The 15,488-nt window shown below is 45.2% G+C and overlaps 2 protein-coding genes and 1 long non-coding RNA gene across 4 annotated transcripts; 1 reads left to right on the top strand and 2 right to left on the bottom strand.

Moving 5' to 3' along the window:
- Nucleotides 1–55: 55 nt before the first annotated feature.
- LOC132446079 (uncharacterized) lies at nt 56–4,223 on the bottom strand. Of its 2 annotated transcripts, XM_060036182.1 has the most exons (6): nt 4,064–4,223; nt 3,337–3,521; nt 2,554–2,650; nt 2,294–2,442; nt 1,465–1,685; nt 56–1,422 (listed from the first exon to the last, which is right to left on the bottom strand). In XM_060036182.1, exons 1-5 carry the CDS (start codon nt 4,158–4,160, stop codon nt 1,476–1,478), a joined length of 738 nt encoding a protein of 245 aa, XP_059892165.1. In that variant the 5' UTR covers nt 4,161–4,223; the 3' UTR covers nt 56–1,422; nt 1,465–1,475. The 2 variants fall into 2 exon arrangements, with proteins under 2 accessions (XP_059892165.1, XP_059892164.1); XM_060036181.1 differs by having other exon boundaries at nt 56–1,685.
- On the top strand, nt 2,376–3,577 carry LOC132446081 (uncharacterized). Its single transcript, XR_009522774.1, has 2 exons — nt 2,376–2,442; nt 2,554–3,577. It is a non-coding gene; the product is annotated as an uncharacterized LOC132446081 (long non-coding RNA).
- Nucleotides 4,224–11,788: 7,565 nt separating the features above from the next.
- On the bottom strand, nt 11,789–13,760 carry lrrc3ca (leucine rich repeat containing 3Ca). The gene has a single exon (XM_060036864.1). It carries the CDS (start codon nt 13,100–13,102, stop codon nt 12,302–12,304), a length of 801 nt encoding a protein of 266 aa, XP_059892847.1. The 5' UTR covers nt 13,103–13,760; the 3' UTR covers nt 11,789–12,301.
- Nucleotides 13,761–15,488: the final 1,728 nt, after the last annotated feature.

The following is a 15,488-nucleotide window of genomic DNA, read 5'->3' as shown; positions in this document are numbered from 1 at the left end:
ACATGCGTCTGTATTGATGATAATACAGTCTCTTTTGAAATGAAGGTTAGAGATATGCAGAGAATTTTCTAATATAATATTTTTAATAAATATATATGTGCAGCTTGAAAATACGTAAAATGGTAAACAACTAGTATAAATTAGGTACATATTCATCTTAAGGCATGTTAAATATTTCTCTTCTCCGCAAATAGTAATTATCTGAGCAGCATAACACATGACCATGTGGTTACACAGTTCAAATAAAAAAAAAATGACCCACAACTACAAACGCAACATCGTCAGTCGAGTCACATGTTGGGGACGTTGCTACATTTCTTCATATTGCAAAGTCTGGCCTGGCATGACACTACAACAAACATCCTGTGACGTTTCCTCTCGGAAACAGGTCAGGGAAAAAGACACTTGGTACTCAAATCAGAACGAAATTACTTTTTTCACCTCTGTATTACAAAAGGGACGATTTGAACGAAACCGCAAGTTGAAACTGAGGGGCCAAATTATTTTGCTGGTCAAGTCTCACCCAGCTTGTCGCTTTGTTTCAAGTATAATCTTCCAAAAAATGGGAGGTTTGGCAGTATGGTCTAAGGAGCTTGAAAGTCATTCACAAATGAACACAGTCATTCCATTTACTGAATATTATTCTATCCATTATTCTACACCATTAGAATTGCCAGCAGCTCCATGATGCAAATAGCCGCGTTTACATGGCACATCTGATCCGCATAGATTTCTATGCGGATCAGATGTGTCCATGTAAACGCGGCTAATGTCTTTATGATAACAATCTGGTTCCCAAGATCCTACTCAAGACCAACCCTTAAATAAAAGTCTAGTATATCAAAATAATCTAATCACTGTCAATATCGAAAGTACGTTTCCAAAAATAAATACACAATAGAAAAAATAAATAAGTTATATATATATATATATATATATAAAAATAAAATACGGTTATTAATAAATAAAATGATACATCCATGATACTCCCATCAAGTTGAAATCCCTGATGTAGACTTTCAGGATGTTGAGGTCCACATCTGGATCTGCCGCCCCTGTGTGGCGGCAGATCCAGACTCAAACTCAAACATAGACATACCCCCCTTGTGTTCTGATTCCTATAGCTACTCTTGTCTTGTTTCTTTGAGTTTCTTCGGATTTTGCAGGGGAGAATGGAGTGCAGGGTAAGAGGCAGGGAGGCATGGAGTCTGGGGGGGAGGCATGGAGACTAGGGTGGGAGGCAGGGAGACTGGTTTGGGAGGCATGGAGTCTGGAGGGGGAGGCATGGAGACTAGGGTGGGAGGCATGGAGTGTGGGGTGGGAGGCATGGAGACTGGGGTGGGAGGCATGGAGACTAGGGTGGGAGGCATGGAGTGTGGGGTGGGAGGCCTGGAGACTGGTTTGGGAGGCATGGAGTGTGGGGTGGGAGGCATGGAGTGTGGGGTGGGAGGCATGGAGTGTGAGGGCTTTCTTCACTACAATTGCTCAGAGTCGGTGGGCTGGGTCACGTCCTCGTTGGCTTGGGCCACTAGTCTTAGGATCCGCTCCATGTCCTGGCCGAAGCCCTGCAGCTGCTGCAGAGTGACGTGAGTGGTCACCTGAACATCAAAGTCATCGGACAGATTGAGGTCCGGCCAGGGGGCCGCGGGCTGCTCCGCTGAATCCACCTTGATGTCCTTCAGCAGCTGTAGAGGGGAACAGGAACAACAGGGATGTGATTAGGGAATGGGGAGCGGGAACGATTTTTGTGAGTAACGGGGTCCTCGACTTTCAAGATGCTTTTGTGAAGTTGGCTAAAATAATCGACCATTGAGCTCGGAGCAGAGCAGAACTTGTTGGTCAGAGACTGGCAAAAATGTAGGATTTTACAACCGTTTTCTCAAAATTAAAGACTTTCTTCAATCTCAGTGACAAAATGGCATATATTACAATGCAATAAGACAAATTACCATTTTTAAAAGATTTTTGGTTTCAAAACATCCTATCATGCACGCATAATTTAAGATGGACGCTGTTTTGCGGTAACATTTTTATCGAAGGTCAGTTCCCGCACCCTGCTTGTGCCACTTCACAATTTCACAGGTTCGGGACAAATCGTTGTGCAACACTGGGCCTAGATTTTTTCATTGTTGGTTTGTGCCGGCTCGTACACTGAACGCAAGGCAAATTTAGATTTGGTTTCGGTTAAGGGTCGTGCCCCTTATGGGACGCAACCCACAGATTGAAAACCACTGCTATGTCTTGCGTAATAATATCCGTTCAGATGTTCTAAAGTGTTCTGTTGTTGGATTACCTTGCGGATGTGGAACAGCAGATCTCTGATGTCGGTAAGCAGCTCTGTCACTGTGTCCTGGGGTCCCAGGTGAGTGGAAATGTTGCTGAGCAGAGATTGATGCAGCAGAAGGCCCTCAGACATCCGGACCAAACTGGTCTCCTGAAATTGTGAAAACATTCTGTCATCAAGGTGTGAATTTAGGATATTTGTTCTTCAACATTAGAGGCTAAGGTTATTAGTTGTGTTTTTCCAGGTTTTGTAGAAGATTCTTACCATAGTAGAATGTTCTGACAAGAGAAGAACGGGGGAGACGGGAATGCCAATTCTTTCTGCCACCAACTTAAACTCGCCTTTTGTCGAGTTGAGCTGAAATGCCTGCTCCAACAGAGAAAGCAAACATCAGTATGTGTAGAACGACAACAGATGCAATATTACTGAAAAACAGTATTATTCTTACACGATTTTAAGAGTTTACTATGAACTCTAGCTGTCAGTTTATTCAAGGATTATTCTTTAGACAAAAGCTGACGCAGAAAGTTTACATTTCAATAATGTCTATGCTATTCTATCTTACAAAGCACCGTATGATAGGCTACTGGCTATCATTTTGTATAAAGGGACATTGATCTACAGGTGGCAAGATAGGGCTACAATAAACCAACCTGCATCATTCTTGCACATTGGCCCTTTAAAAACGAATAGCATGTAAACTAGGCTTCTGACTATCACTTTGTATAAAGGGACATCGTTTGACTACAGGACAGAATATAGAGATAAACCAATCAGCATTTACCTTGCATCACCCTTTAAAACACATGTAGCCTTTAAACGGGTTGCTGTTTCTGCAAGGTGGGGGGCCAAATCGAGAGGCTTCCAGCGATTACTAAACCGAAATCTATCCTACGAAACGATCTGCCCTTGTTGAAATATCATATTTTCTCGTAAGCAACAAGCTATTTATAAGTTCAAAGCAAGCTCATTTGAGCAAATGCCTTCAAGGGTTAAAGCAGTTTCATGCGCAATAGAAAAATGAACATCACTCCAAGACCACGAATCGTTACCTTTGAGGTGAGGCATGCGTTGTGCGTCTCGGGAATGGCGTGGACGATTTTCCTCAGTATACTGAGGCTGATGTCGACGTTGTTGTAAAAATCTGTATCCACAAGTGATCTGAAGTTATCCCCGGATAACCCTGGAAGAGGTGCGCTCCGAACCAAGGACGCCATGTAGAGCGGAAGGGCGAAAACTGTGTGGTGGTGATAAAACACGTATAAACAACTCAACTCGGTCTTTGATTCCGAGCGCGTCCAAACAAAAAGCTCATCCACAGGCAGAGCATGGAGCTGAACAGAGCGACCGTTCGCCCCCAGTCCAGGGAGGATATAGTCCGGCGGAACACGAGACGCCTGCTAAAATTAACAGTGCAGCGGTAATCCCCGGTGATGAGAAATGATATGTCACAGGACTATTTATAAAATGCAGAAGAATAATTGATATACATTTTATACTGCAAATATTTGTTAAATCCTGAAGTTTAGACCAGTAAGCAGCGTGATTTGTCCATTCACTCACGTATTAATTTTCCTGTAAAATGTACTATGGTGCCGACTTAAATTTAACTAAATCAAGTCATCAATTATTTCATATTTAAATGAAATAAGAGTAAAAAGTTAAATTAGATCCATAGAGTCTGTCGATCGTCTGCCATGAAGCCCAGACAGTGATGTCCGAGAAAGTTGACTTCAGCGAGCAGCGAAAAACAAGAGCGATGATTGGCTCATTACTTACCAATTAGAATGTTCATTTTTGGGAGCTCCTCCAGGGTACCAAAGTTGATCGCTAGTAAAAGGTATCCATGATTTGTTGAAGTTATTATATAGACCATGAAAGTGTTTTGGGGGATTTCCCTGAAGTTTGGTTCAACATATGACCTCAAGAGATTTTTGCCTACTTTTAGCTTCACAAAAATAATTTATGTACAACTACAATACTTACAAGTAACAACAATTAAACAATGAAATAACAATAATTATAATAATTCAAGGATATATTAAATGTAAATTAACTAAGCTATCATCAATGTGGGCATTTTGATCAAGGATGACTTTGGACATTGGGGTTCGAACCCAAAACTTTTTTATCTGGTTTCTGGTGGATTCCAACTGAGCTAAACCATCCTGCCCCTATTACTCATCTATTGTCGCAGTCACTTCAGAAGAAGCGTATTAGTTCTAGAAGTTTGTTATATATTATGTAGAATTGAATAGGACCTGTTCAAGATAAATGTGAACTTCCTTATTTTTGTCCTCAGGCAGTGGCTATACAGCCGAAGATATTGTAGTTGTTTAAAGGCAATTGTTTGGTGTGATATTCAAGTCACAAGTCGCCTCAACTCTTATAACGCAATCCATTCATATTTTTAGGGTTGACAAATTAATTCCCTCTCCCATAACTCTTGCTTATGTCAGTATGCAATATGTCATTCACTCCATGTTAATATGGCGTGAACGACTGATATGTCCATATTTCATAATATGCTTTTTATCAGCAATATATAGCCTAATCTGAATCTGAATCAGTACACTCCTTAAGTGATCAACATTTAGGCATTTGTGGGTTTAACGGGAACACATATTACAAAAGGAAAGGTCATTCTGCCATCGACACACCCGAATAGCGTGCTTTTAGCCGATTAAATAACATATCTCTTCTGAGTGAATCCCCGTCACTCTCTGACCATAACAGGTGGAGATGTTCCTGCCAGTGGAGTGGACACCAACGCTCTTTTGTATTACCGTGCAGGCCACTGTTCGTCCACAGCGCCACCCGGCGGTCGAATGATAGTGGTTGAAACTCTTTTGTTCAAAGTCTTAGAAATGATCGGCAAAAAATAATAAACTCTGTATATTCAAACCACTAAGGTATTCAGAAGGTGGAACAAAGGCCTGTGTCTCCTTTTCCAAAGCATCGACATGTTCATGGCTATCCACAGACCAAACGGTTATAAAATAAAACTATTAATAATGATAATTGTAGGGTAGAGTGAGTACGGTTGAGACATGAGTACAGTTGAGACACCCTACATAACTTGCGTGCGCAGTGATCCTGAGCCGTGATTTTTAGTTTGCACATGCGTACTAACATCCTCTTATACCCCGGGAAATTTGAGCAACATACTCAGCTCCGCTACGAAGATATCGGCGAAAGTTTTTTTTAGCAAGGTAAGATCTTGATTTTACATGTCCCTTCTACAATGAATATGTTATTAACCATAGGTGATCAACAAACGCAATTTACATCATTACAAACGTTATTCTGTGCACTATACATAATTCATGCTATCATGTCAATCAAGGTCACTGCATAATCTCGCGAAAAGCGTGAGTTGGTCGGACGGGTACAGTTGAGACACAAAGCTGTGTTCGAAATCGTTCCCTATCATGGATGTAGTGCACTAAATAGGGTGCACGCCATTTTGTAGGGTGTTCGAATTCTCAGTGGTCCACTATATAGGGCACTATATAGTGGACTTAAAATAGGGTACATACGATGTTCCCTACATGTTACTCCCGTATACCACAATGCAATGCGGTCGTGTTTTTCCGGAGGAGAAGAAGAAGCTGAATAACCGCGAAAACTAATGTGGTCCCATGCACCACTGGTGACAAACAGTATGTTTGTCATCACTGTGAGGAGTGAGATAATAAAGTGAATAAATAAATGAATTAAATAAATGAATTTCTTGCTTAATTTCTTTTATAATAAAGTTTAAAGTTTTTTCAATGCTTGGTCAGTCACCATCAATGGGTTTAAATGGGTGTCTCTCTCAACTGTACCCGGGTACCGTCTCAACTGTACTCACCATGGGTACGGTTGAGACAAAATCGCACCTCATGTATGTGAGCAAATTATGAATAAATTAAATTGGTTAGGGGTATTATTGATTGATTCTATTTTAGTATACAATCAAAGGGAACAGCATATCAAATATCACTTATTTTCAGTTGTGCAGTAGTGTAAAAAGCCAAAGGTGTCTCAACCGTACTCGCTCTACCCTACCTCCTGTAGCTCTTTTTTTTGTCAATTCGGTTGAAATGCAATAGTTATTTTGATAGCTTGCTGCTTTTTGTCATGCATAATTAAAATTGTATTTATTTTGTATAATTGCATCTCTGCCCAACGGGACTCGATGAGTTAATGCCCTAACCATTTTGAAGGCGAGGTGTGCATATTAATGACAAATGGACTAATTAAACATAAACATTCAGTATTACTATTCAAAGTAGAACTTCAGACAAAATGTGACTCAAAATTAAATTGAGCTGTATTATTAACAAGAATTTTTAACCCAGCTGTTAGGTGACTCACAAGATTATTATTCTTTGCCTAATCTCATTTTATTGCCATGGTTGGACCCACTTGAATTCTTTTAGCATCACATTCCTATTCAATATCCCCCGGCCCAACGGGAAATGATACTGGAAGGAGAAAAGACGCATGGGGGTTGCTCTCCAGAAATCTCTTCTTCCCGTCACTAGACATTGTCACTTCTGGTAAAGCAGCCATGTTTACTTTTCATTTTGTGCCAAAGCAATACATTAAAAATATAAAAATGCCTTCTTTCTCTTCTTCAGCAGTGGTCTCTGCATGTCTATGTCATTTACACACCTCAAACAGAACCAACTTTTCCTATCTGAAGATTTTAACAAATATATTTAGCTATAGGCTATTTAAAGCGGAAGTGCAGGATGAAGTTGATTAATTATGCATGTCTGTCGAGTCAAAATCTTACCCTAGTCACAGTTGTTTTCCCTAAAGGCAATGCATTCCCTTATTCTGTTCCTGCTCTGAGATATGTGTGTTTTTATATCTTAACTATCATGATGTGAATTCATGTGGTGGTGTCTATAGTTTCCTGACCTAGGCCTATATATTCTCAGTAGGGAGATGACTAGCCTGGAGATACTGGCAGGCTTCAGCTCCATGTAGGCTATACAATATGCAGGGCCGGCTAAAGGCATAGGCCATATAGGCTGTCGCCTCGGGCACGCCACCTTCTGGTGGGAGCTGGTCGCCCTAAAAGAAAAAACGAATAAAAGGACATATATTTAAAATATATCTTTATCTACTCTATAACTGTCCAGTAGAAATATCTGTCGCCAGCTCCGTCTGAGCAGCGGTTTATTTAATGGCCGTGTCCGAGAGAGGGTTAAGCATCTCGGACACTTAAAGAATAACGACACAATGTGGGTTATGGGCGTTTCATGTAAACATCGCGAAAAGTCGGCCTGGGTCGTAACCATGGGGATGACACGCCCCTGTCCTTGAAAGAACTCTCAGCACTATGCATTTTATTTTTATCCAAGTTCAAATTTCAGCTGAAACAGCCCATTCACTGCCTCTTTAACATTAGTTTTATTCCCCCCCCCCCCCCCCACACACACACACACACACACACACACACACACACACACACACACACACACACACACACACACACACACACACACACACACACACACACACACACACACACACACACACGCTGTATACACAAATCTCAAGTCACACTTGAGCCAACAGCAGCCAAATACTGTCACACTACTAGTATGCGTTTGAGTGATCAGATATTTTTGTCCTGAAACCATATTGTAAATATATTTTTTTACGGTAGAATAGGTGGGTGATGATGACCTGTGGGGTCGATCCAAAGGGAGGGGGCCAAATCCTAATCTCACCCAGGGCATCAAAGGGGCTAGAGTCGGCCCTGATCATATGGATTTATAAGCCCTCACCATATGTGTCCCCACTCGACAATGCACGTATCCTTCTTCATACCGCTCCCTCTAGAATGCATGTCAAATAATTAATGTTAATAAATCTTTAATTTATCTCCAAAGTTGGCATTGAAGTCTTTCTGGAACTATCGCTTTAGGCCAGCTGTTATGATGACAGTGGTTGAAACAAAAGTAAACCAGGTCCTTTGAGGCGACATATTTTCTTAATATGTGACAAAACTCGCTTCATAATGCAGTGACGAGTGTTCGACTTATTGTTCGACTCCCAGCAAAAAGGTAGGCTGAATCCCGAAGTCTTGGATCCGGAAGGTCAACTTGTGTCCTTGATGTATAATATGCGAATCGCCGACTCCTTCATGGTAATAGTTAGAAATTAAAGTTTCATCACATTATATAGAAAATTAAAACAACGCTTTTACCTACACCTGCATGTATTGACAGACAGAGGTCGCTGTGCCTTCATAAACCACCACGTTGTGTTCACACGTCGAGAATAGGCCGTTCTAATCACGTGTTCCGCCTTCGGCAACTCCCATCTGCAATGAAGGAGCCCTTCCCGCGCATCATCACGTGTGTGGCCTAAACTCTAACCTGTCCCCCATCTCCAAAGCTGCCGCACCAAAAACAAATAGGGGGGCACCTGAAGTGCCTGAATGTAAACCCATCATTCTGAGAGACGGAGACAGAAACAGAGACAGAGAGAGAGAGACCCAACACGTTCTCCCTCAGGCCCCTGGAAACTGTTTCACCTGCAACCCAACGCCAGAGTGAGTTGTGCTCTGTGGAATTGGATGTGTCACCCTATCCCCTGACTTTGTGTCCCATTGCCCAGCAGTTGTAATGCTCACACCAGTGTAACGTGTCCGAGGGCAGCGGGCGGGGCCAGGCGGGCTGCGCTGAAACATATCTTAAGCCCAGGCAACAGCTATTTGTGCTGGGGGAACAGAGGGTGTTACATTACCCGATTGCCCAGCCCCGCCCTCCCCTCCCCCCCCCCCCCCCCCCCACCCTCCCCCTGCTCCTCCTCCACGCTCACACAGACACACACATACACACCTGTTGGACATACAAGTGTACAATGGAAAGCACACACTCTCATAGAATAGCTGCACAGTAAGTAAGCACAATGACCCAGGAAAAACATACTCAGACGGTGACACATGCACTCACTCACTCACTCATACACACACAAACACTCACTCACTCAGTCATGCACTCATGCAGGCACACACACACATGCACATGCACACACGCACATGCATGCACACACGCACACACATACACCAACGTGCACACACCCATGACCACCTCTATACAAATACACAAAGAACCGAAAGAAACTATAGCATTGCAGGAATGCAAGGAGGAGTGCATGACTATAGGTTGCGTCGAGTGTTATGATTCATGTTTTTCTCTATGGAACGGGCCAGGCCTCTCTCTGCAGAGGGAGAGAGAGCGGATCTCTCTGGAAGCAAGGAAATGTCAAAGGAAAGCAACCCATCTATTTTTCAGTGCTATCGAATCGTCTGTGGGTCGCGGGAGGCCTCACCGAGAGTTACTGAAGGCGAACTCTTGTCAGGATCAATAACCTCACGCCGACAAGCGCCGTCAACCACGAAGCTAAAGAGGCTAAAGAGGAACTAACTGAAAGGAAGAAAAAAAATATCACGTGAATCTGCCCGGTAATAAGGGTTAGGGTTAGGGTTAGGATATATAATATATATATAGGATATATAAATACGAAAAGGCTGTCCTTGAACTTGAGCTTTGGAGAGAAGTGAGCGACAAGATAGCGCCGTGCAGATAGTGAGTCGGCGGTCTGTACTTAAAAAACAGAAAAACAGAAAAGCTGAGCTGTCACCCCTGGGAAGGGAAGAGTGGGAAGATACACGGGGGGGGAGGAGGGGGAGAGATGAGGTCAGTGGGTGATGTGTTTGGGAGGTTTGGAGGAGGGCAGCTGTACCCCTGTGGCCTTGTCTGTCTGTTCGTCTGCCTGTCTGTATCTCGTTGGTTTTCTGTTGTGGTATTTTCTCTCCCTCTGGAAATGGGTCACGTTAGCTAAAAGATGGATTGAGTCTCCCCGGTCCCCCCATTCCGGGGTTCTTTCTATGGCTGTCATACATTGTTTAGTGGCTCCGGTCTGTGTGGTACGGGGGGTGCTTGGGTGGGGGGTGGGACAGGGAAACCCTTGTTGATGCACACACGACCTGCTCATGATCTTGAGATGATCTGATTATGTAAGTTGTTATGGCAACAAGGCACCCTTAGCGGGCCAACTGCTAAAGAGCCATGTGCATTCCCCCCTCCCCCTAAGGTAAGGATTAGATCTTAATCATTACCTTTCACCATCACAGGCCTGATTGTGGACGGTAATATTATGTCATTTGTAATGGGATTCAATTTACCTAATGTGGTTTTTAGGTACTGCTCACAACAACCCGAGTTCATTAATTACTTAATGAATTCAGATTTAAACTGGGCTTGCAAGTCTACCTCTTGGCAGTGGAGGACACCTGTTATTTTTTTTGCAGAGTCACTCAGTTTTCATGTTTTCTGTATTTGTGTTGTAAAGTAGAGATGGTCTCTAGGTGGTTGCATCACTGGTGGTGTGGTCGCTGAGGTCAGCTGATGACATCAGTGAGAGATGTAAACGAAGGTGCATCCCCCTCTCTTTCTCCCTCCCTCCCTCCCTCCCTCCCTCCCACTCTCTCTCTCTCTCTCTCTCTCTCTCTCTCTCTCTCCCTCTCCGTGGTCGGTAAGGCCGTTGGATGAGGTGATCCATGGCCCCCCTAATGGACAAGCAGGTCAAACCCCCATGGATCCAGAACTGCCGCGCTTCAAGCCTTACAGAACCCCCGCAGAGGGAAGATAAAACACAGGCAGAGCCCCAGCGGCCTCCTCCGAGCACATTGAAATGCAGCTCTGGAGACAAAGTACCTTGATTAGCGGTGTATTACCTTGATTAACATGAACGTGAAAGACACTCAGCCTTTAACGAATGCACCATTTGTACTGCCCCCCCCCCCCGCCCCCCCCCCCCCCCCCCGTCCTTCCTGCCCACCCCACATCTGCCGGCGTGGGTGGCTGTCTCCCAGCCGGTGTTGGGGTGGTCTTCTCCAACAGAGCACCGCCATAAATGCCGCACAGCCCTCTCCCCTCTGGGGAGCGGCTGGCTACAGAGTGCTCTTAAAGCCCCAGGAAGCAGCACCGCTAAAAGGGAACACGCAGCCCCGTTCCCATGAGGTTGTTTATTTGCACGAAAGCATTGTGCTCTGACGTACAAAAGCCCTTTGCCTCCCCCCCACCGCCTCTCTCCCCCACAGCCCTCCGCCTCAACCTGCCACAGACCCCGTCCCTGATGGCAGCAGGGGGGCGGGTTATCCGCCATCTCCGGTGAGGGTTACGTAGATTAGCTTCCTGTCGGCTGTGTCGGGAGACAGCGGCTCCGACCTCTTTTCCTACTCAGGTCTGATCAGTATGGAAGCTTTGTAGTAAAAAAAATATAATGGTATCTATCCCAAACATCAGAGAACTGCCGGAGCGCCCTTCGTCCTACGGCAAAGTGATTACCTTCGAAACCGCGGGAGGAATATCTAATGCTGTCAAATTCAAATTCAATTCCTCAAATTCAAATTCTCAAATTCTCATACCTTATGTGTCTACAAGATAGTCGTGATGGGGGGAAGAGCCTTCATCAAAAATATGCACAAGGAACTCTTATAAAGACAATTTTAATTGAAACTAACAACATTTTTCGCTGTTAATATACTATTAAATACCTCATTGAAGGTTTTTAATGGAATACACTTTGTATTGTATACGGAATAATTGTGAGTCAAGAGTTTGTTGTAGCAGGGCTACAACTGTTTTTAATTCCCCGGCAGGCTAGCTCGCTGACATAGCCTCCTGAATGGCGTCTGTGTGAGAAAAGGTGCAGGGAGAGGGTCTACGCACCACTGGATAAATCCCATTTAAATCCCATATTTGGAAGTCAACAAAAAACCTCCTCCTTCTGCTTTTAGTTGCAGTCAGGACCCTTCAACTCAGCCCCTACAAACTCCTAATGGGCCACTGATTGATGAATTATTCATCTGGGTTGGATTGTTCAGGCCTGGTTTCCCTTGTGCCAACGGACACATGTCTTGTTGCCCACCGGTTCCCCCCTCCGATGCGAACAATGACAGCAGGCCACCGTTGGGTCACTCTGTTCCCAAGGTGTCTCCCGGGGCTATACCACAGTACTGATGGTCGAAGACTCCTCGGACTTGCCCGGTATGCTGACCTGCGGCAGTGACTTGAGGTACTCCAGGTGCCTACGGGCGTCCTCCTGGTTGGCCCTGACATAGTACACCAGGTAGGAGATGACCATGGAGAACCAGCCAAACATGGTGACCAGCATAGCCACGTCCGTGGTCTTCTTCATGATCACGCACAGGTCGATCTCCGGCGCCAGCAGGAAGGCCAGACCCTCCACGCCGATGTCCGCCGGGTCCGACGTCTGGCACACGATGCCCGCCAGGGAGGCGGCCTCCAGGTCCACACGGGGAAGGGCCAGCTGCAGGCTGCAGTCACAGTGCCACGGGTTGTTGGTCAGGTTGGCCTGGGCCCGCAGGCCCTCAAAGGCCTCCGGGACGAAGTTCTTCAACTTGTTGGACGAGAGGTCCAGGAACTGCAGCGTGTTCCCGAGCCCTCGGAAGGCCCCGGGCTCCAGCTGGGCCAGCTCGTTGTGCGACAGGTCCAGCGTGGCCAGGTACGGGAGGCCGGCGAAGGCGTTGGCGGGGACGGCGGTGAAGAGGTTGAAGTCCAGGTAGACGCGTCGCGTGTCGTTGGGCAGGTCGTCTGGGATCTCCGTCAGCTGGAGGTTGCTACAGCGCACCGTCTTGCCGCCGGCCTCGCTCTCGGAGCAGTAGCAGTTCTTGGAGCAGCTGGTGGCGGCGTGGTGGAAGCAGCACGTCATCAGCACCAGGCTGTGCAGCAGGAGACACATGACCACCGAGTGGCGCAGCAGCCAGCCTGCCGCCATGGGCATGGTGTCGGGCACTGGGCATGCCCCGGGGAGCCTCCCCGGACGACCGACGCGTGGGACGGACCGCCGGAGTGTCAGCCTCCCCCGATGCAGATGGCTAACCTACAGGATGGGGAATACAAAGGAAAGGTCTTAGGGTCGGGCTGAGAATTATCACAGCGTACACTCTACTAACACGCGAATATGAGATTTTTCTACAAAAAAAAACTGAACGAGTTCCTTTTTAGCTAAGGGATTTAGAAAGACAAGTTTATTTTCTTTTTTGTTGCAGTTGGGGGCATGTAGTTGATCGAGGGAGAGGAAGTGGATGACTTTGATGTGAATCAAAACAAAGTATGCTATTAGAGCGATAAAACAAGAAAGAGTTCAAACAACTGGAGCAAGATATCGGCATATATTTTATCGGCAGGTATTGGCCTATCACAGATAAATTGTTATCAGTGTATATGTTTGCCGATATGAAAACGTTATCAATGGTGTTGATGTATAAACGTAATTACCTCTTTACTATGTGTGTTGAACCTCTAAAACCCTCAACTGAGCACATCCACATTTAAACACTTCCAACACTTAACTCCCGTTCCGTTAGCTCATGATTTTAATGCGATGTTGCTGTGGCCTGAAGCATTGCTGGAGGGTGAGCAGCAGAACCCAAGAAGCTGCTCCAGAGTACCAATAGATCTACTGTATATTTTGAATATCGGTCGATAATATTTCCCTCCCTAATAACGGTATCGGCATCGGCACATAATAACAACATTAAAGATTAATGCATGATCAGAACCTCAATGTAAGAGAGAATCAACAAGCAAACTGTGGGCAATGGACATAATGACAGATTTATACCAGGTGGACCAGGGAGCACCTCTGATAGGCTGACATGGTTGGATGTGCAGTTGCTGCTTGTTAACATATCTTTGCACAGTGTTGCATGGCACCTCGCAGATCCTAATCACCCTGACTGTGGTCACACAACACCGATCCCTGAACCCCAACATATTCTCCATCCGTGCGGTGGCATTTTGCATGAAATGTGAGATTATGATTATGAACGAAGGATGAGGACTTTTTCCCCGACAGCTATGAGGAAAGCCAGACCGTGTGTGTGATACTTGGCAACATCGGGGCTAATAATAACAGCAAAAGACCATGGCTAACAATGTCTAAGGGGCGAAAACAGCATCCTGGCCAGTCAGAAACAAACAAGATAACAAATGGCTGTGGTCGCGCTCAGAGTCTTCTGTCATTGACATCCCTGCAGTGCTGGCTTTTTCTCAGTACCCACAGTGACACAACATTATCAACAGCCCTGCCACAGCAGCAGCAAACATGTGTCTCCACTGCATGCATATTGTTGTCGTCACCGTGTTGGTTATTTTGTATAGTGGTCCAACATTCCTGAATCAATTTAAGTGGCAGCTGTCAGCTGTGTTTTCCCCAACCTAATTGCACCTGATTTAAAAGGCGTATTCAGCAGTGCAAGTAACACGAACGTACCAGCTTGTTTATGTGTTCTGTAATCAATACTTTTTTATTTCTCTCTGCGCTCTAAAAGCATGGCTCCCCACACGGACACGCTTCATTAATAGCTGATCAGGGGAGGACGGCCTATCCCGTTACTAATCTCCCCCAGAAAACCTTCCTTCCGTCAATGTTGTAGCACCAATGTTAGCCACCCAATCCCTTTTATATGGCTGAATGCTACCGCTATGAACACAGACCACAGCCGGCGAACACGACATGTGGGCGCGGGGCCGGGATTACCAAAGCATTTAGAGGAACCTCCGGCCCCCAAAATACTTTCTGTGGTTCTCCAGAACGGCCAGAGTCTCGGCAAGATCCACTTACCAAGATTAAAAAATGAAATCGATCTGGAAGTACCTCTTGGTATCGCATGACGTGAAGGGGTAGAGGACAGCTCACAGGAGCGGTGTATGTGTGTGGGTGTGTTTCAGAGTGTGTCTTTGTGTGCATGCATGTGTGTGTGTGTGTGTGTGTGTGTGTGTGTGTGTGTGTGTGTGTGTGTGTGTGTGTGTGTGTGTGTGTGTGTGTGTGTGTGTGTGTGTGTGTGGAAGAGTAAGCAATATACTTCCTACACAGAGTCACTGTGTGGCTATGTTTTGATCAGGATTATAAAAGGCACTGCCTTGCGCTGCCCTGTCGATAGACACACACACACACACACGAACACACGAACACACACACATTAAGCCTAGCATCGCGATTAAACAGTATTTTATTAAGTACATCAGTCTGCACTTATTGTCAATATCGATGGACAAATGGCATAACATGGAGGGATGCAGCCAATCAGAGGGCCTTGTCTGAAGGAAAGAAAAAAACAGGGGGCTCGGTCAGATTAATGGCTAATGTTGTGTTTGTGGAAAGG

The sequence above is a fragment of the Gadus macrocephalus genome, chromosome 18, assembly GCF_031168955.1.
Source record: "Gadus macrocephalus chromosome 18, ASM3116895v1".
In the NCBI taxonomy this organism is placed as follows: Eukaryota; Metazoa; Chordata; class Actinopteri; order Gadiformes; family Gadidae; genus Gadus; species Gadus macrocephalus.
This window is presented reverse-complemented; position numbering and strand designations above follow the sequence as displayed.